Source organism: Peromyscus maniculatus, chromosome 17, assembly GCF_049852395.1.
Source record: "Peromyscus maniculatus bairdii isolate BWxNUB_F1_BW_parent chromosome 17, HU_Pman_BW_mat_3.1, whole genome shotgun sequence".
Taxonomy (NCBI): Eukaryota; Metazoa; Chordata; class Mammalia; order Rodentia; family Cricetidae; genus Peromyscus; species Peromyscus maniculatus.
In genome coordinates, this window is record NC_134868.1 from 44,058,923 (window position 1) to 44,083,066 (window position 24,144).

Genomic DNA, 24,144 nt, shown 5'->3' on the forward strand with positions numbered 1-24,144 from the left:
GTAAGACCAGCCCAAAGGCCAGGAAGGGATAGGGAGGGCTAAAAGCAGAGATGTAGGGAGCCATGTACTGTATTAAAATTTCCAGTCTAAGAGCTAAGAGGGCCCTGGATCATTCACCAGAGTGCTGTCCTGCCTCAATCCTTTGCCAGGTGAGAAAACATCCCTAACACTGTTCATGTGTTTGCTGATCCATTCAGTCTTGGACTGTTGTGAGACAGCCAGTGGTATTTTCAGTCTCTCTCTTAAAAATAATAAAATGATGGTTTATTTCATTTCCATGGTGTTTATATTTGGAAAGCATTCATAGTGGGCAACTTTAGCTCCCCACCCTTCCCCAGATTCCCCCCCCCCTACACCCATATCTTCACAGACATTCTGGCAGTCAGTTCCTCTCCTACCAGATGAAATGCACCAAAAGCAAATATTGTTGTTTGCTGATGATCTCAGGCATTGTATTAAAGCATTTCCCAGCTATTTAAGTACAGGCATTTCTTTCCACAATAGAGGAGCCCTGGGAATTATTTTTGAAGCACTTAAAAGTAATAGAAATTCAAATGCTGATATTTTCTTCCATATACTCTGGATGGTCAAGTGCCTTAGAAATCTGCTGATGAGTTCTTCCTAGTTTTAATAGTTCTCCGCAAAGTCAGCTCTCTAGGTTCCTCTTGCAGAAGGGCAGGAGAAACAAGTGGGACTCTGCACCATCTCTTCTTCCCCCAGATACCTGACTCACAGCACCTGGCGCAGTGGCTTGCACATAGTAGGCAATCAGTACAAACCTCTCTCCTCTTTTTTTCTCCCCTCCCCATTTTTGTCTCTCAGTGAATGGAGGCTGGTCTTCCTGGACAGAGTGGTCAGCCTGCAATGTTCGCTGTGGTAGAGGATGGCAGAAACGTTCCCGGACCTGCACCAACCCTGCTCCTCTCAATGGTGGGGCCTTTTGTGAGGGAATGTCAGTGCAGAAAATAACGTGCACTGCTCTCTGTCCTGGTGAGATATACACAGATTCCCTTCTCCTTCTAATCTGCCAATGCTATTAAGTTGCTGTGGAGCAGGCAATGTGCCCTTCCTTCCAAAGTCACCCTGGTCCAAGGGCCTAGACGATTGCCTCTGTCCAAGGTGCTGATACTGAATTCATTGTCATGGCCAGAACATGGGTGAAACTCCTCTATGCAAGGCTTGTGGTAGCAGCGTTTGGACTAAGCCACCAGCTTCTCCCCCTGATTTTCCCACGTGATGGCATGCATTTGAATACAGTAACCAGGGGTTGGGTGAGCTGCCTTCAAGCACAAAAAAGCAACCACCCAGAACTTGACCTTTTATCAGTTTCAGCTTGGTAGTTATTTACAATACAATTGGCAGAGATTGTCCATTGCATGGGTGTGTACTTACACCTGGCCGGCACTTGCCTTTCTTTCAAAATAGTGGAAGATCTCATTTATGGAATGTGTCTCCTATTAGTTCTTTTGTTATCTCTTCCTGGCTGTAACCCAGCTAATACAACGAGAACTACGTGAGGTGGAAGGTGGCTTTCTTTATGGAAAGCATGTTCTCTCACAGAGAACATAACTGCTCCTGAGTTTCACATGCACCACACAAGTTTAATTCCAAAAATCTGGGACCAGAGCCTCATGTCTTTAAATTTTCCATTTGAGTTTCTCAAGAAGCTAAGGTGAGACTCTGACCAACAGCATGTGTTCAGAGTTTAATTTGTCCTTGTATTTCATAAACATTTATTGAGTGCTTACTATGTGCCAGGTACTGTGCAGGACACTTTCATACATGCCATGCCATTTATCTCTCCATTGTGACTGTATTGTCCCCAGATGACAGAAATGGAAAATTGAAGCCTCTCTGCTGACAAGTTTACAAAGCCAAGACTAGGACTCAGACATTTTGGGCCACATTCAGTACTTTTTAAATTTTTTCCCTAATTTTTACTAATTGGTTTAGATTAAAACTTGCAAGATCTTAACCTACATAAGCATGGTGAAAACTATTCCTAGGAGGTAATGGGGCAATTGCCTCAAACATCTGTCCTAGTCTCTTGGGCTGATATTTAATGGAATTAAGTTCAGTCTGCTCATTTCGATGTACAGCAGCAGTCTATGACCCAAGAAATTCTATTTCTGTAGGTTCTGCCATCTTGGGGTTTCACTGACCTGTTTTCGTTTAACACTATCAGTTCATGTGGGTTTAACTTTTATTGTTTAGGGGATTTGGGGAGTTAAAGTCAGACTACTCTATTTACCACTCTAAACTGTAACCCCATACTACATCAATGTACTACACATGGCTATCTGTCCAGCAGTGATGCTCTTGGATATGAAAGACTGGGGGGAAAATGGATAATGCCATTATTATCCAACTCAAAGAAGCCAATGCCAGTCACTCAACTGTTTGCCTAAATTTAATCATGGGTCTTATCCTGATATAGCTTTAATAAGAAAACAAAACAGGAGAGTAAAGATGCTCTCTCTGTTCTCTCAGTTTGGTTTTATTGGGTTGGTGGTCTGTTTAAAGTGTGGGGAAAGTTTCCCAATAGTTGCTGATTTCTGCTAACAGTGGCCTCTAATATTTTCCTTTGAAGTGGACGGCAGCTGGGAAGTGTGGAGTGAATGGTCAGTCTGCAGCCCAGAGTGTGAACATCTTCGTATCCGTGAGTGCACAGCTCCACCCCCAAGAAACGGGGGCAAGTTCTGTGAAGGTCTCAGCCAGGAATCTGAAAACTGCACAGATGGTCTCTGCATTCTAGGTAACACTGTCTATTTGATGTCTCCAGTATTTGTGGGTGATGTGCATATATCCATATGTTTTCAGAAGAATGTCCCAATCATAAGCTGGGTTTAGTAAAACAGCAGAAAGCCAATCACCAGAAATGAAAATGAATATGTATAAAGGGCTGAAAATTGCATGGGTACATTTTTGGTACAGGTAGAGTGATGCTATTATTTTTTAATTTTTTGATGTGCTGGAGATGGGAGCTAGGATCTTGTACACACTTCACAAATTCTCTATTACTGGACTACATTATTAGGCCAGATGGAGCAATTTCAAATACTTTATTACTGCCTACTAAGATAATATTTTCAAAGAAAGAATATTTAAAATCTGAAACTTTTAGAAGCAACCACTTTTAAGTTTAGTGAAATCCTGATACTGGGTGCTGTGAATTTGTATCTCTAAAGAACTTCACAAAACTTTAAAATTCTTACAACATCTTTGGAGTCCAAGGTATTCTGGCAAGGAAAACACATTGCACCTGTATCTGGCCAATGGTGAAGGGAAGGTAAATGACTCCTGATGGTCGAGGTTTTTGTCTCCCATTGGTCTGGAAGAGCAGGGAGTGGGATGTTCATCTCTAAACTCCCAGGCCTTTGTGTCGTGTCTGATACCACACTGTTGCTACCTCCAAGTGTCTCTCTGTGTGGGTGTGGAAGGCCTGGAAGGATCTTGTCTAGTCAAGGAGAAGCCACTTTTAATATGGTGCTTTCTTTTATTCACATTGTGGCTCTGGACAACTCACTTCACTTCTTTCACTATAAGCGCCAAAACTTATATCCACTTTCAGTTATTAGCAGAGGCCGTATGTTGACATGCTGCATCTGAATCTTTCTTGGAAGAGACTATATACTCAAGTCCTATGCACGTGGGCTAAGCTACAGTGATATTCTGTAGTTCCTTAAAAATGAGACTGGGGCCATCCATATTCTCTAGAACTAGATTGCTTACTTGAAGATTCCTTGTGTGATATTCAGCAAAGAAATGCCACAACTTAGTAGGTTGCAGTCACTTTATGTATGCTATTGTTCATTAGGAAAAATGACACTGTGAAGGAAATACTTCTTTTGGATCCATTTCTTTGCATTCATGTGACTGGTGCTCTTGAAGGCAAGCATGTGATAAGTGCTGCATTTTCAGAATAAATCTGCAAGGATCATGCATTGTTTAAAATGGCTAATGCATTAAAATCAACACATTGATATCCACATTGCCTTTATTTGGTAATACAATTATTTAGTACCTGGACATGTCAGACCCAGTGCAAGGGGTGATGATCACAGACGACATAGCCAGAAAGTTCAAAGTTGAAACTTCTGCGCTCTCCATTAATTGCACACCAGCCATCTACTTCTGCATACACTCAATAGTAAGATGGTTAAGGAAATGTGTTTCTGACAACCCTTGAATAGCACCAAACTTTTCTGAATCATGTCTTAGCGGTGTGACTGCTTTTTCACATTGTGGACATGTTTTTAAAGTGATACAGTTAAGATTATGGATGTAATATGCCTTCGAAAAGATGATGGCTCTATAACTATTTGGCTTCTTGATGAATTTTGGATAGCTTTACTAAAAAGTTTTACTGTAAATCATATGTTTGATTTGAATATATGACTTTAGGCTTAGTTATCTGTGATGTAATCTAAGAGTTATGCATGAAAGACATAGTGCTTAGCTCTTAATGTAAGAAAGCTAGGTTATCTTATATGTTAATATTACTTGATTTTGTGTCATGATTCATGCTTATTTATCAGTTGAGTTAGAGTGCTGTTGAAGGCTAAAATAAATGATCAGCACTGATAGTGAACTGCTAAGAGTAGATCCCATCTTAAATCTGAGCTGACACAGTAGTCAATATTCTCCTGATAAATAGAAGCAGGAAGGTCACACATGTGATTCCAGCCTCTGGGCTCAAGGGTCAGGCAATGGGATTGCGAGGTCATGACGAATATAGACTACAGAGGGAGACCCTGTCACAAAATAGCAAAAATAAAGTAAAATTCAAACAAACAAATAAACAAAGAGGAAGAGGGGGATTTTAGGGAAGAAAAGGGAAGGATTGAAGGGAAGGAAATGAAAGTTAAAAAAGGAAAAGGTAATTGAAGAAGGCTAACAAGGCAAGATATCTCAATCAGTGTCCCAGTTTCAAGTTCAGTGATTGGCTGACTGCTACAGAACAAATAAGAAGTGATGTCCTAGGTTAAAGGCCAAAAGACAGAAAGAGCTTGCATTTCAGTTTAGAAACTATCAGGAAGCACAATTCTTTATCACTTCTGGTAGGTTCAGCCTCCCTTTTTTGTTTTGTTTTGTTTTGCTTTTTAAGTCTTTAGCTCAGTAGATGAGGACTATTCCTGTTACAATGTTTCACGTGCTTTAATCAGTCTCCAGATTTAGAAGTCACTGTCATTACCAACACTCTCACTCAAGTGTCTAGAATAAAGCAAACCCAGATAGCTGGAAATTCATGTCAATTTGAATCAAGTGGGCACATAAAATTATTCATCATAAATGTATATGTACTTGGAGATTTTTTTAAGCAGTAGTCTTTCATCTCTTGGGCAGTTGTTGGCCATAATTCAGACAATGGCTTTAGGCAACTTATTGATTGAAGAAACCCTTTATCTGGACACTGGCAATGTGTAGGTTTAGGCACACAGAGGCAGCTTTCTGAATACCCAGTTTGCATCTTGATATAATGAAGATAAAATAGCCAGAAACACACCAAGGCTTTCATTGTTCTCAGGTTTTGAGGCACTCTGTTAAATCCCTCATGAGCTGAAAATGCAAGATGAGCTTTTCTCCTGATATTCAGTCTCTTCATTCCACTAATGGATGGCTGTTTCTAGCATCTCTTCCCTTCATATATGTGTATTAGGATATCTGAATATCTGTAATTGTACTGTGGTCAATATTTTTAGTTTAAAGAAAATGGGGAGATGAGTGAATTTGGAGGAGAATGAGCTGTATCTGCAATCTACATATCAGTTGGGAAGGGTTGATTGTTGAGAACAGCAGGATCTATTCTGTTTCTAGACAGAAGGTGGAGACCACTATTCACAAAATGAGTACCTTTTCACTGTCTTTGTGGGAAGCAGTAAGAAACAGTCCAGTTAAATGATATCAATATTACTCCATGCTATTCTTTCAAACTGCTTTTGGTGAAATAACTGTGTTCTCAAGGATATACCAAAGAAAGTTGGCTTTGATTAAAATAGCATTTGGCAACAGCTTTGCAAAACAGCACCTTTGCTGAAGGATCTAGGTCATGTTGCAATGTGAGAATTTCCTTCATACTCATTTTTCCCCCTATGTGCCAAACATGACCCTATGGCACCTTCTTTTGGAAGCTTGACAATGACATTGTTCAGCTCTTGGATGACCTTCAATGATTTGATTTTACTTAGCTTTCAACAACATATCTGAATTTCCCCTGTTATCCCGAGGGCTCTGTTTCTCCTCCAGATGGAGCTGCCAGCTCTGAATGATCACTTCAATATTTGGGTATGATTGTTGCTTGGTCACTTGTGGCTGAATCACAGAAACTTAAAGTGTTGCTCTCATAGATGGCCACACCTAAATGCTCTCAACAAGAAAGTAAATGCCCCAAGACTGATGAGAATGAGACTGGACAGTTTTTGCCAAATAGAGGTGATTCCATGGATTCAAACTGCAAAGTAAACTGAATATCAAATCCCTTTGTGGTTGAAAATTGCCACTTTAGGGAAGAAAAATCATTATGGCAAGAAAGGATGATTTGTGTGGCATGCTTTCTGAGCTTAAACAGAACCTTCTATCTGTCTGACCATCATCTAATCAACACATCTTCTGTGTTTTGAGAATCACAGCCAGGACTAAGTAAGCCATGTGTGCTTCATGGACAGGAACAGAAAGATTAGATGGCGGTTATTTAGATGGATCCCATGGGATGGGAGATACCTTCTCTATGGCTTTTTATTCTAATAAGAAGAAAAGGGTGGGCTTTGGCTTGAGAAGATTAAATGGATCTGCTTCAGAAGAAGGGATTAGCCTCAGGATGTATGGTGTGACTGAAGCCAGAGAAATGCCACTGAGGACTTAAAGAGAGAAGAAATCTTCGAGACAGTGCCACCTGCAAACTAATCTGCCCCTCTTGTGAAGACAGAGCATAGGTCAGCTCAATATTGACAGCTTCGAAAAGGACAGTCAGGTTAAATGGTGGTTTGTTTTCATTTCTGATAGGCACATTGATAGGAAAAGTTTGAATGGATACTTTGGAAGCCACATCAAAGATAATGACATCTGTACAATGGTGGTTCAAATCAACATTCCCAAGCCCCAGCTAATAATATAACCACTGTGTTTATTGAGCCATCCACTTAAACAACCTGTGGAAATGCCTGAAAAGGTGAAGCTGTAATCGCATGAAAATAATGGTTGCTTTGTTAAGAATTTTCTCTGGCCTCATTGTTATCTATTACAGTAATTACCAGCCCTTCCCTTTATTTCTTAGGGCACTGAATTACAGACATTTTATTCTGGAATAGCTCAGAGCATCTGGAGTAACTATATATTTTTTAAACCTCCTTTTTTTTGGCCAGTGGTTTATATAGAACCTTTACTTTACATATAAGATGGGAACAGACAGGTGTCACTTTACCAACACCAAACTCATCTATTTCTTTCTGTGGGCAAAGATTTAGGAATAATAGTGGAATTATAGTTGTCATTAGCTGAACTTAAATTTCAGAATGGGGTACACTGCATAACTGCTTAGTTCCAGCGTCAAGTCTACCTAGCAAAGACAAGAAAATGACATCACCAAGATAATATCCTAACACAATTTATTCTTAGATGGCCATCAAGCAGCCTACTATTTCAAATTCTTCCCAAGCGGTTTGAAAATGGAAAGAAATAGTCCCATTCCATGTGTAGTACAGAGGGGCTAGGTCTCAGTAGTGGAATCCTTGTCTAGCATGTAGGCATGAGCCCTTGGATTCCATCTCCTACACTACAAACAACTGAAAATCCAGCAGTGACTCACATTAATAGTGCTGTTCCTTTTGAAGAGAGACTTGGTAGTTTGCCTTCCTGCATAACAAACAATGGATTAGTTGACCATTGCCTTTGTGTATACTGCACAGTAACCATGGATGTAATGTTACAGACACACAGGAGTCATAAGGATGAAGATTTGGGCACAAAGGCTGTTATGGAATAGATGAGTGATAACATCTCCCATATATCCCAGGAAACACTGTCCCATTGTGGGACACTCCCCATTCAGAAGATTAGTATACAGCAAGCTTTCAGGAGACAGTGGATCAACTCCAGGCTCAAGTTTCCATCGGGTTTAATTTAAAAAGAAAACTCATCAGAAACAGTGCAATCCTCCTGTGTCATAATGGAAGTATTCCTTTAAATCCTACAAAGCTGAAACTTGTTTATTTTCTAAACTTTCACTTGTGTGCCATGGCCTGGGTAGAACTGAGAATAAAAAGGATAGATAGATAGATAGATAGATAGATAGATAGATAGATAGATAGATAGATGGATAGATAGATAAACCATATACAATGAATGACCATGGAACTTCTCCCTTAGTTATCTGCCCACTAGATACTTTTTGATTTTGCCTTTTTCACAAATAAAAAGATGATGGTTTGTTTTACAAATAAAGATTGGCCTTCATCCACTGGACCATGGTTGATGTGTGCCTTGAAAAGTCTCTCCCCTTCTCATCAGCTAGCTCTGAAACAATTAGAGTGCCTTTTGTCACCAGGGCATTTTCCACTGGTCACCTCCCTTTCTTTATTTCCCCATGGATCCATGCCACCTGTAACATATCCTGACAGAGTAGCTCAGCTGAGAAATGTTTTTCCTGGTCTATCTTTCTCTCCTTCATCTACTTTCACCTCGTCCTACCCACTCCTCCCAAGGATGCTGTGATAGCTTTTTCCACTCTGCTTACAAACTGGTCAAGGGATTAGGCAGGGTATGCAATGCAGTACTTTAGCAAGAATGTATGGAAACTCATTTGCCTTAAGCTCATCTCCTTAAATTTCTTCCTATCACAAGAAGAATCAAAGCAAAACCTGAAATATAAAGAGATTGGACTCTAAAATTAATTTGAGGCAGCTGGGGAGTAAGAAGACTGTTTTTACAAACCAGGTTACTTACAGGAAATAAAAAAAAAAACATAACAGTATCAAAAAAAAACTTAACAAACAAGGACAGGTCTGCGACAATGCATAATGAGGAAATACAATCCTGACAAAGATTTAAAATGTGTGTCATAGGACACAGGAGTTGATTGGATGTAAATCCACTGGAAGGATAAAAGGAAACTTTTGCATGTAGCATCCCCAAAAAGTACTGCCATTGCAGTGACTCTGAACTTGAGATTGTGGGAAAATGATGAAGGGCCAGCATCCTGAGGTGAGGCAGCAAGGAGAGAACTGGCTGAAGGCATCCAGAAGCAGAGCTACAGAGCCTTCCAAGTCCTCTGGGATGATGAGTTGAAAGTGGTCATTCTCTTTCCAAACGACTAGAAATGGGCATGAATTTAGGATTGAGATCAATGAAAGAATGATCTTCCCCACAACTTAAACATCCATCCCAAGGCTAAGGGACCAGTTGAAGAATCCAGGCACTTTGGCTAGATTGCTTGAACTCTAATTATGATTGATTTCCATAAACAGAGCTACTCGGAGCTAACTTCTTAGTTTTCCTAAGCCTAAATGTGCTAACCTATGAACAGAAATTATTATATTATTAGCTGTCTTTTTGAGAAGAGGCAACCCCTGGAAGGCACATGTTGCCCATATTAAGCATTTATATTAATAGTAAAACAACTGCACCCTGTGTACACAATTTCCAAAAAGAGATTCTTGTGGCAAGAAAATATAGATGTATATATAATATTTCCATGTTCTTCAGAAATATTGATAATGTGGCATTTTAAAGATTTTATTTAAATATTTCCTACTGTATCTAGTTAGTGTGTTTCTAATAAAATGAGATAACTTGTCATTAAAGTGTGTGAGAGGACACACTTAAACTGTTTCTGAGTCATAATTTGGGGGATACTGTCAGTTCAGAAAAGCAGTGTTGAGGAGAACCTGCATAGTTTGTGGGGACTCTTCAAGTGTGCCCTTCCTCGGCATTTATGGCAAGCCACTAAATGAATGTCTCTCAATTCTCTGACCTTAACTTGGCCTAAGGATGTGGTCCCTTGTAGGAGACCAGTTGACTCTAAAGGCCACAACCAGCTCTATCATTTTCTGATGTTGACAGTTACTAAGCATACTTAAGGAAAAAGCTCTAGAGAGAGAAGGCATGCCACCAGCCTGGCTGATCCATAGGCCAGAATGATAGTCTCCACCACATCAGGAGAGAGACGCCCTGGTTTGTAGACTCATCGGAGGCACCTGTTTTCTAATAACCTGACAGCAAAGAAAGCATATAAAGCAATCCCAAATTCATCAATATAAACTCAAAACTCCTTCTTTATGGGGAGAGGCATCAAATCGAGCAGTATGCCCTTGTGAGGGTTCTGTAATGCTCATATCCTGGTCCCCAGACACTCCAGAGTATCTCTAATTCCACATCACAAAACCTATAGATTATCACCCATGATTTATTTGAGGTTTTTTTGTGTGTAGTTTTTGTTTTTGTTTTGTTTTGTCTTATGGCTAATAGGAATGACATTCAGTAACTGCTTCAGTAGTTAACCATGGTCCTTCTCTATTAGGGAAGTTTCCAGCATCCATAGACTTGTCATGTAAAGGATCAGTTCTATTAATTACAAATTCTCAGTTTTCGGTGTAATTAGTTCAAGATTCATCTGCACAAAACTCTGGGTTAAGAAATATTCATCTGGCCTAAAGAAAGATTTAATAACTGAGCTCATAGACTCGTTGGGCTATAAAAGAAATGGCAAGAACCCAATCATGGGGGTGATTTAAAACTGAGCAATCTACTCTGGTACAAAATTCAGTGGCCTCCAGGGTGTGCTGAATAAAGCAAATTAATCGAGATAGAGGACACCTTGTGTCTTGGTTCCACCTTCTCTCATTAAATTACATATTAAATACATGTGTGTCTTTAAGAGAACAGAGAACCAGGAGCTATGAACTAAAGATGCCACTATCACAACTAGTTTCCTTCACTCTGACCTCTTGCTTTCCCAGAGTGATGATGTCATCACACACAAAAAGAGATGCCCATAGTCTCAGCTGTTCATTGCACAGCAATGTTAGTGTTAGATGGAATGGAAAATTACCAACATCACCTAGAAAAATACAATAGATAGTAAATATCCCTGAGCTAGGAGTCAAGATTCCATGGTATGAGTTCAGATGTTTTGTTAACCAGCTGTGCCCATGGGCAAAATTGTGATATTGTATCCTGTAAAACAAGCACACAGTGATGCCTAAGTTCCATCAAAGCTCTGAGTTGAAATCATCATAAATTTAGGTCTTTGATACTGATCTCACATAGGTAGGTGCATATACAAACACATACATAATATGGAAATGAGTAAGATACCATGGTAATTTCAGGATTCAGGACCTTCATGTTATTTTCAGAAGTTTATCTAATTCTATCACACAAAGTTAACCATTTGAGAGGCCATTACGTGGAATATGGGACAACTTTTAACTAAGAAATAAATTGAGCTATCTCAATGAAAGGGGACACCAGACTCACTTGGCACCTAATTGTATAATTTAATTTTCTTCCCACCCCCCTATACATTCATCATTAGAAAGCTACCATGTCCCAAGAACACATAAAATGTGGAAAATGTGTGGACCTGGCCTTTTTACTGCTTGTGGTATAACTGAAATGCAAGGCTTAGCACTAAGTCAGTGCACAAATGTTTACAAAACACTTGTTCTATTCAGTTCCTGTTCTTGGTGATGAACTAGGGGGGAAGGGCAGCTTGATCTCTAACAGGAAACAAATATGTGGCCAACAGGAGGACTGGAATAGCTTCAAAAACAAGGTGGACTGGTTTTGATGGAACAGGCCTGTAATCCCAGACCTAGGGAAATTGAGGGAGAAAAGATGGCTCGGAAAAATCACAAAAGGGGAAGGGAGCGAGGGAAGGAGGATGTTTGTAACATGGATCTTCAGATTGTACTTTCTCTTAAAGGAGTTCTTTGTGAGCCAGGCTGCACCGCCCACACAGAGCTAGCACCAGTTATCTTCTGAGTAGTTCATAAGTCATTGTAGCCTTTCACCTCCATCCACTCCATTCCAGACTTCCCCTGTCCAACAACTAATGGATAACCTTTAAAACAGTAGGCCACTGCCGTAAGGCTGCATTTAGGCTGGAGAGTCCCAGATAGGATTTCTTTTATCCAACTTTACTGAGATGAAGTCAACAATTAAAAGTTGTTTATGTTTACATGATACAGCCTGTTTGCTCCATGAATACTTGTGAAAGGACATCACTAATTACTTAGCATATTTAATACCTCTCATAAAGACCCACCCTCTGAGCAGATTTCAAGTGCACAGGATAATACTTACTATATTCACAAAGCTGGAAATTTCTTTTCATGACTTCCTGATTTGCAATGAAACTTTACATTTATCAAATATCCACTCTAGCCTTTGCCTCACCTCTGTGGCTGGCAGCAACACTTTACTCTCAGGTTGTGTTCGTCACTTTTAGATTCCACATGGAAATGAGGCCATGCAGTATTTGTCTTCCTGTGTCTGGCCTATTTCACTTAGCATGGTGTCCCACGAGTCTTTACATTCCATTGTGAATGAAGGGAACTCTTCTGCAAAGTTTGAACAATATTATATATGATATACTACATGTATGCATACTTATATCACAGTCTACCAGCTATCCACTATGTTTTCTGTATCCATTTAATACTTGAAATTTAAATTGTTTCTCTCTTTGCTACAGTGAACATCTCAGAAATAATATGAGAATTCAGTTTGTCTTTTCAATGTACTAATTTTGCTAGAATATTGAAAAGTACTTAAAATATCTGGATAGCACATCTGTCTTAAGTGATTATTTGCTCTGGACATCTTGTTCCACTTTTGGTGATTTGGTTGATTGGTCTTTTGGTTGATTTGGTTGATTGTGGTGCTGAGGATAGAATGCAAGGCATTTTTCATGCTAGCCCAGTCCTCCCCCACTGAGCTCTATATCAGCCTGTTTGTGCTTTTGAATGTGTGTAGACATTTGTTGCAGACAAATGTAAGTATATTATGACAAAGCATCCTTGGCCCAGACAGGCGAGTTCGGCATGCATCTTCCCTGAAAACAGAGGTGGAAACCTGCATTTTGCCACTTCGAAACCAATTTTGAACAGAGAGGTTTTCAGAAATTCTGGAAAGGCTTTGTAGCAGCCTCAGAGCATGAGTACCATCACAGATTCACTGGGAATGGAGAGAGCATTGTGGAAGCTAGTATATTTCCATATGAATGAGGTCATGGACCACCTGGCTTTCTGTTCCTGGCCTTGCTCTGTGAACACAGTGATCTTCAAGTCCATCTATTGCTTTAAGTGTCAACATTTCACCCTTTTAATGGCCAGATAGTGTTTGATTGTGTGTGCGTACCACAAAATATTTACCACAAGCTGTGGGGGGTCTACATACACCATGGTATAGCTAGAGAAGGAGAAAAGAGTAGGATATTAAAGTGGTGATTGCCAGCAAACAAAATGTGCTGTTTCAAAATAGCCAAAAGAGGGCATTTTGAATCTTCTCACATCAGAGAAATGATACACCTAGTAATGGACATCCTGATTACCCTGCACAAAGCAAGGATGTATTAAAACCACATTACACCACATAACTAAGTACAGTTAATTATCAGTAAAAATTAAAACTTAGGTTGACATGAAATCTAGAAATTTAGATGATTTAGCTCAAAATGAAACACAGAAACATCACCTGTAAGAATAGTCATTAAAGATACTTATTTGTCTTAGATACAGTATTTGGAAAAAGGGGGAGCGGAGGAAACTATACCTCCTAAATAGTCGGTAAACATGAGCTGTAGCAGAGGACAATGCTGGAGCCATTGTTACCAGATGTGACATGCATGAGCTGTCTGTGGTGGTGCCCTCTTACACCACCTGATTAGCATGATGAGATCTGGAATAAATCTTAGGTGGAAGATGCCAAGAGAACTGCTTTTCACTTACTGACAAGTGGCCAACCAGGTAGGTTTTATTGTTTGTTTGTTTTTGTTTTTGCCGCTTGTCCCCAGAATTCCAATAATCAACCAGATTTCTCTGGGAAGTCAGTGATTGTCTCAGGGGCATCAGCTGGAAGGTCCTAGGTGGTTTTGATCTCATGCACAGATGGTATTTCAAAGGGACGGTAGGTCTCATGACGTGGCATGGGCTAGGAAGCTGGCGCGAGTTGAGAAGAGAGAGGAAGGCTTTGACCTGGCTTGTGATAGGGTGAACATGTGGCCTTCCCTGGGTCCCCTCTGACTTATCAGGAAAGCATAAGGAGGGACGCATGCATACATGCATGCATGCAGTCATGCATGTGTGCACACACATACATACATACACATACAGGATAAGTAAGAAAAGCTCTGCCTTCTACTCTTCTATTCTGCATTTTGCTCATTGGACAGGCTTAGCATGCACACAAATACTGGTAGCTGTATTTCTGTGTGTTTGAACACCCAGGAGGCCAGAATCCCAACCTGTCAAGCCAGTGTCTGCTTGGCACTCAGGCACCCTGGGGTGGTCACTGTAAATCTGGCCTCTCTTTTGTCTAATTATTTCTCTTCAGCGCTAACATAGGCTAACACAGGCCATCAGGAAGGCCCTGGGACTTCCTGTAGCCTTGGGTGGTATTCAGAGGGCATAAAACTGGCTGATAATTATTGCCAGCTATGGGGAAAGAGATAATAAATGGATAAATGAAACACACTAATAATCAATAACCTACACCTCTTTTCCTCCCTATCTTCAAATAATAAAGTGACTTTTAATCAGCCTTTCTGTGGTATGCACTATATATGGATGTATGTATATTATAATGTATATTAGTGTGTGTGTGTGTGTGTGTGTGTGTGTGTGTGTGTGTGTGTGTGTGTGTTCATGTAGGCCCAATATTAAATGAAGTAACATCCTGGATCACTGTCCATTTTAATTTATTGAGGCAGAGTCTCTCACTTGAACTTGAAGTTCATCCATTTGGCTAATCTATCTATTCTACTGGCTCTAGGGATCCCCGCCTACATTCTGGGATTGCAGCTGGGCCACCATGCCCACCTAGTGTACATGTGGTGATAGGGATGCACACTTAGATTTTCACACTTGCTTGGGGTGATTCCCCCATTGACTCAGCTCTCTATTATTCTTGCTGTGAATCTACAGTTGCAATGGCACATAGACTGCATAAACTCATCACCTTCTAGCATGGCACATTCTAGGAATCTGGAAATAACAGGGATCACAGAAGTTTAAAATGTATAAAATCAAAACATATAAAATGAATAGTTTAATTTTTGTAACTTACTCTGTGTTTTATTGACTATAAGGTAAAACAAACTGCCCAGAGAGGCGAGTAATGTGTGCTAATGAAGTCATCACCAGAGATGGCGTGGTCTGCATCTCTGAGGCAGGAGGCTTTTCTGGGAGATTGGAGTGTGAAGGGGTGTCCCAAAGAGAAGCAATGCCATGAACCAAAGCTTAAAATAGGGCTGGAGGTTAATAGATTTCTCCCACAGTTACACGAGTTTCCTTGAGGATCTCTAGGAATGAATTCATACTTGTTGCGGCGTGTTGGGACCATGAAAGCAGAACAGTTGGCTAGGGTCCGAGCAGCAGAGGATCGGGGTTAAATATTGTTTGCTGAGACTAGAAGCTGTTCTAACAAACAAGGGAACAGCCAGAGCATGGGCAAAAACGACCAATTATTCCACATTTGTGTCAACTGAACAACGTGAGTTTGAAAAATGGGTAAAGAAAATGACAATAAAAGAGTTGGTGTGCATATTTTAGAGACAGAAAGGGTTTCACAGAATGAAATCTACAGAGAAGGAAATGAAAGCGGTCTTTGGAAATAAAAAGAAAGGAAAGATGGTCAAATGTTGACTATGGTGACAAGCTTGGGTTGCAGTCTGGGGAAAGAGCTACTGTCCTGCATATTGTCTACCTTAGTGGCCCTATGAGTCTCAGAAGCCATGCAGACACTGGGAACAAACGTATTTATTCAGTGTTTGAAACCGAGGAGCACAGGTGTCATAGAATCACGGGCCACAGCATCTGAAGAATTGTGAGGTCAGAGATGGAGTCTATCTGTCCAGGTGTGCTGCCTCCTCAGGCCTGTTCTCTCAACTCCCCAGCATGTGAGTTACATGAGGCTAGCCACATTTGGTTTCCAGTGGGGGCTACCTGCCAGTGGAGGGCTTTATAAATAGCTTTCCAGAACAATGGATTTCATGGAAATGCTTTGGGAACTTAGATGGAAGAAACAAAACAAAGACTAAAGTAAGGTAGAAGAGAATGAATTATTACCAAAGGTAAAAAGTAAAGTGCTCCCTCCCTCCCTCCCTCCCCTCTACCCTTCCATCTCCCATCCCTCCCGCCCCCTTCCCATCTCCCATTACTCCCTCCCTCCCTCCCTTCTACCCTTCCATCTTTTATCCCTCCCTGCCTCTCCTCCATCTTTCCATCTCCTATTCCTCCCTCCCTCCCTCCCTGCCTCCCCTCCACCTTTCCATCTCCCATCCCTCCCCCCTTTCTCTCATGCAGATACACACCTTTACACACTCATATACTGGTGTGTGGGGTGGGAGTCACAAAGCCTTATTTACATTACAGTAAATAATAATAATGACAAAGGCAGAAAGCAGAACAATGAGCTATGAATTTCCTACATGAAAAATGATAACTGGCAATTTCCTATATTTTCATGCTATGACATATGTAAGCATGCATATGTATGTTTAATATCATATACCTAAAAATCAGAGAAAATCCTAAACATGGATATCTGGCTTAACATGGACAGGGTTTCTTCTGTTTGGTGATTTTTTTTTTCTCCCTTTGTGCCTGTCTAGGCTGCCTAGTACATAAACAGCAAAGATGATTTTCTAAGACACAACATGTTAAGACACAGCTGTTAAAAATTCCTTTGATGCATTCACTTGTAAATAAGGCAGAGCTACCATTACTGACCATCTATTTCCGTCCACCTTTTTGCCCTCCCAGGGCTTAAGGCAAACCTTGAGAAGTGGCTTTGATTTCCCAAAACCACTGTGTAGCTGCTACTGCCTCCAAATTGCGCTATTTCAATGCTTGTCAAATAGAAAAGCGACTTTCCTAGGCCTCTCTGCTGCCACCTCCCAGCCCCTTAGGGAAGCAGAGACTAACTGGAGTTGACCACACACAGCCCCTGATTTCTTGCCAGGAAGTAGTAGTAATCACAAAAAACACAAACCCCAATTAATCAGGACCTCTTGGAGTGGGGCCCAGGCATGGGTGTTTATTTTAAAAGCTCCCCAGGTGATTCTAATGCGCAGCCAACATTAAGAACCATGGCCCTAATGGATTAATTTACTAGGGGGCCATTTGAATGCGGCCTTTGGAGAAGGGGAAATTAAAGTGGAGAGGATTTGGTTGACCAAGGCCAAGTTGTTTTGTGGCCTTGAGCTTTGTGAGAGGATGATTATGCAAACAGAATAAAATAACAGTGTGGAGTGGGCCAAGGCTTCAAAGTTGGAGAGGTCGCTCGGTGGCCTTCTCTAGCGCCTGCAGAGGGCCTATGTCAAATTCAATGTCTTACTGGGGAGAACCCTGTGCTGTGCCAGCTTCCTCTCAAGAGATTCTTATTTCACAAAATACAGCAGAACCCAATTTTGATGCTAATGCCAGGGGACTAATGTCTTTGGGCTCCAGAGCTTTCCAGCCTTTTCTACCGGATGGCCATTGAGACAGAAGACACACTGGCCAGTAGAACAGTGGCCCTTTGGGGCATTTTACACTGCGGCAGGAAACCATTATGAATGGCTTCTGTTCCCATGGCATCGGCTGCCCTTCTGAAGGCTAACACTGGTGGATGGAGACAAAGGGTCCCTAAAGGATTTCTGGATCCCATTCTTCTTCCACACATCAAGAAACTACACTGTGACTTAGTTTGGCCTCACTGTGCAGACACACTAGTTGAACTGCCATTCAAGTACCCCCCCCCCTCAAATCAGTGCACTTCCTGATCTGGCATTGTGACCTGCCTCCCAGCAGGATCACAAATAAACATCATGTTAATGGGCTCCTAACCATTATCATAGTTTGAAATTACTTTCTCGACCAGCATTTATTGCAGTTAGTAAATCAAACCTGTGTCTACCCTGTGCTTCATGGCCCTGTATGTACCCTGCTTAATCCTGAATACCAAACTTTGAGGGAGTTGCCATGCCTGGTTCTCTCTAAGAACACTGAAGTCACACAGACAAGGTATACAACCCCTAAAATCAAGTCCAGTTCAGCCCCCCAAGTCTGCGTGTTATCTGCACAGTGCCACATTACGAAATAGCTGGACATCAGAGCTGGGTCAGAGGGAAATGCAGAATCCTCGGCCTCCTGTGCAGGGTTCTCTGTCTCCAGATCTTAACCCTTGGCTTCTCAGTCACATTCACTCATATTTCAGAGTTATCCACGCTAGAATTCCACCACCCGCTCTTCCTCACAACTTGGCTGTCGATGAGTTTTTCTGAGTCTCCCATCTTGCATCTCACCTGTTTTTTAATGGCACTTCGTTTTGTTCCCTGACTCGATCCCCATTTCCATGGTTCGGAAGAGAAAATACGGTTGAGCTTAGCCAGAGTTCTAAACAGATGTCCCCCAACTCCTCATGCGGCTGCGGCGATGTATCACTTTTAGACATCTTAGCCCTGGCCTGCCAGCCACGCGGCACCTGAGCGGGATGCTTTCAGATGCCTCGCAGTAAGCAAAAAAACGGAAGCTCTGCTCAACCTGCCAAAGTGGTTGCCTTCTAATTCTTGAGAGTGGTAGCATCTGGATGTCTCAGCTGCCACCTGCTCTCAGAGAAATGTGTCTAGTCTGTGTGGTGAGGGGCATGCCAGGGTTCTTAGAAACCTAAAGGAAAATCCTACATGAGCATGTCAGTATAAATAATATATCGTCTTGCCAGAAATTGTTCATTTGGAAGACAGTACCCACTGCTGCCTCATTCTCCTGTACTATTCCGTAATCCATACACAGGAGTATGATTTGCATCCAACTTGTAAAATCTACTTCTGTCACACACAGGTCAGGCAGCTAAGCCCACAAAGGCCGTATTCAAAGCACACTGCATTTATGTACTATAAGAGCTTTCTGTCGTTATCAATATGAAATTCAGAAGTGAGTTTAGTTGGCGGAAATTCCTAGGCAAATGGACCATAGCAGCCTATCTGCCTAGGAGGGATTACTATGCAGTCAGTCAAATAATATTTATGACGTTCTAAAATTTGTAGCATGCTGGGTTTGTTTTTGTTAAAACCATAATCCGCCGGGCGGTGGTGGCGCATACCTTTAATCCCAGCACTCGGGAGGAATAGGTAGGCAGATCTCTGTGAGTTCGAGGCCAGCCTGGTCTCCAAAGTGAGTTCCAGGAAAGGCGCAAAGCTACACAGAGAAACCCTGTCTCGAAAAACAAACAAACCAAAAACAAAAAACAAAAAAAAAAAAACCATAATCCACAATCAATGAAAGCCTCACTCTCTATGGCCATCTTCCGGCTCACAGAGAACAAGTCTATAGACGGTAGCCTCTCACGACCCTAGCACCGTGAGTCGGTGAATGATCACCAATGACCTTGACCTGTGTAGGCTGACAGTGTTCCTTGGAAGCCTAGAAGAGGACTATGAGAGGGACAGACCCCCCCTGTGAATGCAAGAGGCTCTGCAAAATGTTGAATCCTGGCATCTTGATCTGGCGTCTGGAAAGTGCTCATGTCTGTCTTCAACAGTGGGATGATGTTTAGCCCAAGTTGGAACCAAGAACAGGAGGAAAGAGGGGGACCCTGGGCAAAACAAAGTAAGCCACAGGCACCAAAGTCAGTGTAAGATTCAGAATTAGATGCTGGTGGGACACCGAACCAGACAGTGCTTGGTGGACAGAGCGAGCCTTGGGGAGAACCATCCACAAACACCTCAGCTGACTCTGACCTCTGAGGTCGAGATGAATGCCATTGCCTTTCACTGCCAAGTCCCACCAGCTTGCTGCAAAAACAGTGACACCTTCTTCACTGACAGAGACAACACGAATTTAAACAGATGAGGGAGGGAGGAAACAGAAACCCAAATCCAAAATGCTCACACCACCACATCCACAGCCCCAGGGAATGGCTCAACAGGCCGTTTGGAAGTTTACATCTAGACCGTGATTACTGCAAACCAATGCAGGCTCCCTTTAAATATTTATTCCCTGGTTCATTTTTCTGTTTTCCTGTACAGTGAAATGGCATCTCTTACCTGAGCAGTCTGCTCACTGGGCATTAAAAGGAGCAGGCAGCAAGTTCCTTGCACTTATCATGCAGATAAGAATCGAGCAGAAGCAGCAGAGAAAAATATGCTAGCCAAACTGAAGAGAAAATATATTCTTAAATAAAATAATCATCATATGGAAAAAATTCAAAGAGAGGCAAATAAAAAATTAGAATGCAAAAGAAAAAATGTGGGCCCCACAATCCGTATTGCCTGCAAATCGGAGAAAATGTATCATTTATAGAGGTCCATACAAAGTAATACAGGGAATATATCTGCTCCATGTAAATTTATTAAATGCAACTTTCTCTTTCTCTTTCTTTCTTTTAGATAAAAAACCTCTTCATGAAATAAAACCCCAAAGTAAGTTATTTTTCCTCTTGTGAATATAATTTATTCTCATATTTGCTGCCTTACTGTTGTATTTGTTCAGGAGCTGAGCAGAACTGAAGTCCTCTGACAGATCCAGGGCTTTCGGGGCCTCTCCTCACTGAGTTTGGAGTCGCATATCAGAGGTTTAAATCAAAAAGAAATATGCACACCCTTCCCCTCCCTCAAAGCAAAAGTAAATCTCTCTTCTTGATTCTTTCTGCCTATAAGTCCATTTCTCTGCAAATGTCATCTAGGATTCTTATTTCTGGAGAGATTTATAGCATTAAAATTAATAAATATTTGTCAGTACATGCATGAAAGCAGACTTGTGGGCAAACGTCTGGCTCCTAGCCCTTCCAGGAAGAAGCAGGGAAGGAAGGGTTGGTTCTGGAGAATATAAAGCACAGAATCTCACCTGCTGTGGCATCCATGGTAACTAAGTAGATTAGGAGCCCGCACTCTACAGTGAAATAAGTCCAAGCTGACTGCTGGTGTTGGCTTCAGTTCCCTAGCTACAGGCTTGCTTCCTGAGGATGCCTTTGCATTATTTCTGTTTTGCATCCAGGGGATTTAGAGAATGGAGCATGGCTTAAATGGTTGGAAGCTTGGCATTTGACCCCGTGGCTCTCAGCTTTAACTGCAATTATGGTAACCTGGAAGCCTTTTAAAATTGAAGGGCAGGGATTAGAACCCAGAAATTCTCACTTTTCAGAGCTCCCCAAGTGATTCCATTATGCACTCAGGTTGCGAACCATAGTCTCAGAATTTTGTGGATGGGAGACCAAACAGATTTGAGTGTTGGAGTATGATGGGACTTAATAAGCATGTCCTACTTGTGAGAAAATAAGTGAGTTAGAATCTATGATGGAGGACACTCCTAGGATCTACATTATTGTGTTTAAAGTAATTGCATGGATTTAGAGTTGCTAAAGCATAATAAGGAGATAGCTAAAGCATAATAAGGAATCTTGAGCTATGAGGAAAGAACCATACAGCTGACATCATTAGCAGAAGTAGACAGCTGTCCAGCTGCTTTGGAATGTAAGGCTTGGTAAACCTGTCTGTGTCCAGGTTCTCTCATTTAATACAAGATGAATGACTTCTGATCATTTAAATCTACAACAGCAGAATTCAAAGCTCTTAGGAGCGTTAACAGCTTTTATTGGCTAACTTCTTTGAAAAAAATCAAGATCTTAGAGGACAGACAGAAATAGGTACCCAGGGGTGGGCATCAGAAGACATGACAGGAAAATCCAGGCATTTTGTTCCTGTTCCTCTCTATTGCTATGGGCAGCCTGTAGTTCATAGAAGCCACTAACTTACAGTCTGAGAATTCTGCAAAACAAAAACTTCCTCCATGTCTTTATCTGCTGCTACCAGCTACATGTAAAGGAACCATTGGCACCCAAGCGGTGTACTTCCAGTTTTGTGCACACTTGCTTTTGGAGACTGAGTTGGGAGGAACTCAGCATTGTGTGTGTGTGTGTGTTGGCATGAGCACATGTTGAGGGAAGGAAACTGTCTTTTAATATGCAGCTCATGCTTGTGTCCTGACTTTCAGGAAGGTAGCTGGGATGGGTGGACTCTCTGCTTGCTCACAGTCTCATGTGCATGCCAGCCACCCCCAATTTGGGTGTAGAATATAACAAGATCATGGGTGTCCATGTGGTAACCGACATGAGGATTATTTGTAAAGCATGTGTGTGTTTTAAAAAGTTAATTTCATGCTTAGTTTGTGAGTCCTGTGCCTTTCTGATTTGGTTACATCTGTACTTTTAGCCTTAAACCCCACAGAAGCGACTCCTAGTCTGTAGGGACCCATGAATTCATTTTTGCTTGGGGTTCTCGCTCCTAAGCACCATGTTTAATTGCTGGATACTGCAACAGAATCACTTAAACTGGTTTCATTTGTGATTTCCCTAAAAATAAAACTGTACCAGAATCAATGTGATTGCAAAAAGCTCCCAGAGGAATGCAGTCAGGGTTCTGTGAGCTGCATGGTTAGACATGCATTACACAGACTCAGGATTAGTCGTTCGGTGAAAGTGGGCTTGGGTTTAAGACTGCATGAATCATCACTGATGCGAAATCAAAGTCAATTATGAAGATAATTGAGAAACAACCTGTTCCTATATATAGCGGTTCATCGTCTTCCACAAGTCCTGGTGGGTAGGCTACATCGCTCCAAGTGAGTTTTCTACACAGTTCTCCAGAACAGACAGGCAAAGGAGCTAGCTAGCTTTGAGTTGCAGGAAGATACAAAGAGAAGTGAAGTCTTAAGATATGTGTTGGCAAATCATAATGACAAACTGGGGGAAATATGCGCAGTGCACAGCTCATGAAAGCACTTATTGTAAATGAGATAATTTAATCAATTACGTTTCCTAATGTACTAAACCGAATGTTTCATTTTCTGCTTCTGCACATCTTAAATTATCTTCAGGTGCTTTATGAGATTTAATCATAGTTAATAGAAACTTCATTACCATTAAATGTGCTTTCAATAAATGTTGTGTAACAATGTCAGGAGGTGCAGTAAAATATAGTAGGTTCTGAATGGCAAGCATGAACCCCCAGAGTCAAACTGAGAAAATGGCTGCATTCTGACAGTGAGACTCTTTGGAGGCTTGGAGAATGGCGTAACCTGAATGACTGTAAACTCTTGAGGGGTTGCTGGATCAGTGATTTCACCAAAGAAGCGCACTGACAGGATGTAGCATTACCCTAGAAAATGGTTCTGTGCTTTAATCGCTCTCCAGCACCCTTCTGCACAGTTGTTCTGTCTTTATAGGAATGAGTACTTACAGGGCTGGAGAGATGGCTCAGGGGTTAAAAGCACTGACTACTCTTCCAGAGGACTCAGGTTATAGGAATGAGTACTTACAGGGCTGGAGAGATGGCTCAGGGCTTAAGAGCACTGACTACTCTTCCAGAGGACCCAGGTCCCAGCATCCACATGGTGGTTCACAACCACTTATAATTCCCGTTCCCTCCCACGCATCCAAAGCCATCTTGTGGCCTCTTCAGGCACTGTATATATATGGTGCACAGACATATATGCAAGGAAACACTCACACATGTAAAATAAAAATGAATGGATATTAAGAAAGACAGAGAGGGAAAGTGTGCGTGCGTGTGTGTCTCTGTGTGTGTGTGTGTGTGTGTGTGTGTGTGTGTGTGTGTGTGTGTGAGAGAGAGAGAGAGAGAGAGAGAGAGAGAGAGAGAGAGAGAGAGAGAGAGAGAGAGAGAGAAATGCTTTCCATGAGTGAAATTAATAGTTCCAGCTTCCTTGGAGATATCTTCAGTTAAATATCTCCAAGGAACCTAGTTCCAACTTCAAAATTCAATTTATCCTCCTCTGCCCCTGTCTCTAGTCCATCCCTCCTGTTGACCACCATGTTAGTGGTCTGTGTGAGAAACTTAGGCTCTGTTATCCTCACCTCTTGTTTTCTTCTCTGTATCCAACAAATCATCCCTGTCTGCCTCTTCTGTGCTGAAACAAATCTCTGGTTCACTGG

General features: G+C 41.5%; 1 protein-coding gene across 9 annotated transcripts in view; it reads left to right on the top strand.

The window, feature by feature from the left end:
* The window catches only part of Unc5d (unc-5 netrin receptor D), a 557,233-nt gene that overhangs the window by 446,922 nt on the left and 86,167 nt on the right, over positions 1-24,144 (top strand). For 3 of the 9 annotated variants that reach the window (XM_006994386.3, XM_006994387.4, XM_076553552.1), the window contains exons 6-8: positions 823-990; positions 2,591-2,755; positions 20,585-20,617. In XM_006994386.3, the coding sequence (XP_006994448.1) occupies positions 823-990; positions 2,591-2,755; positions 20,585-20,617 (366 nt within the window). The remainder of the gene's footprint in view (positions 1-822; positions 991-2,590; positions 2,756-20,584; positions 20,618-24,144) is intronic. The other 6 variants (XM_042262551.2, XM_076553553.1, XM_015987869.3 and 3 more) reach the window with 3 other exon arrangements.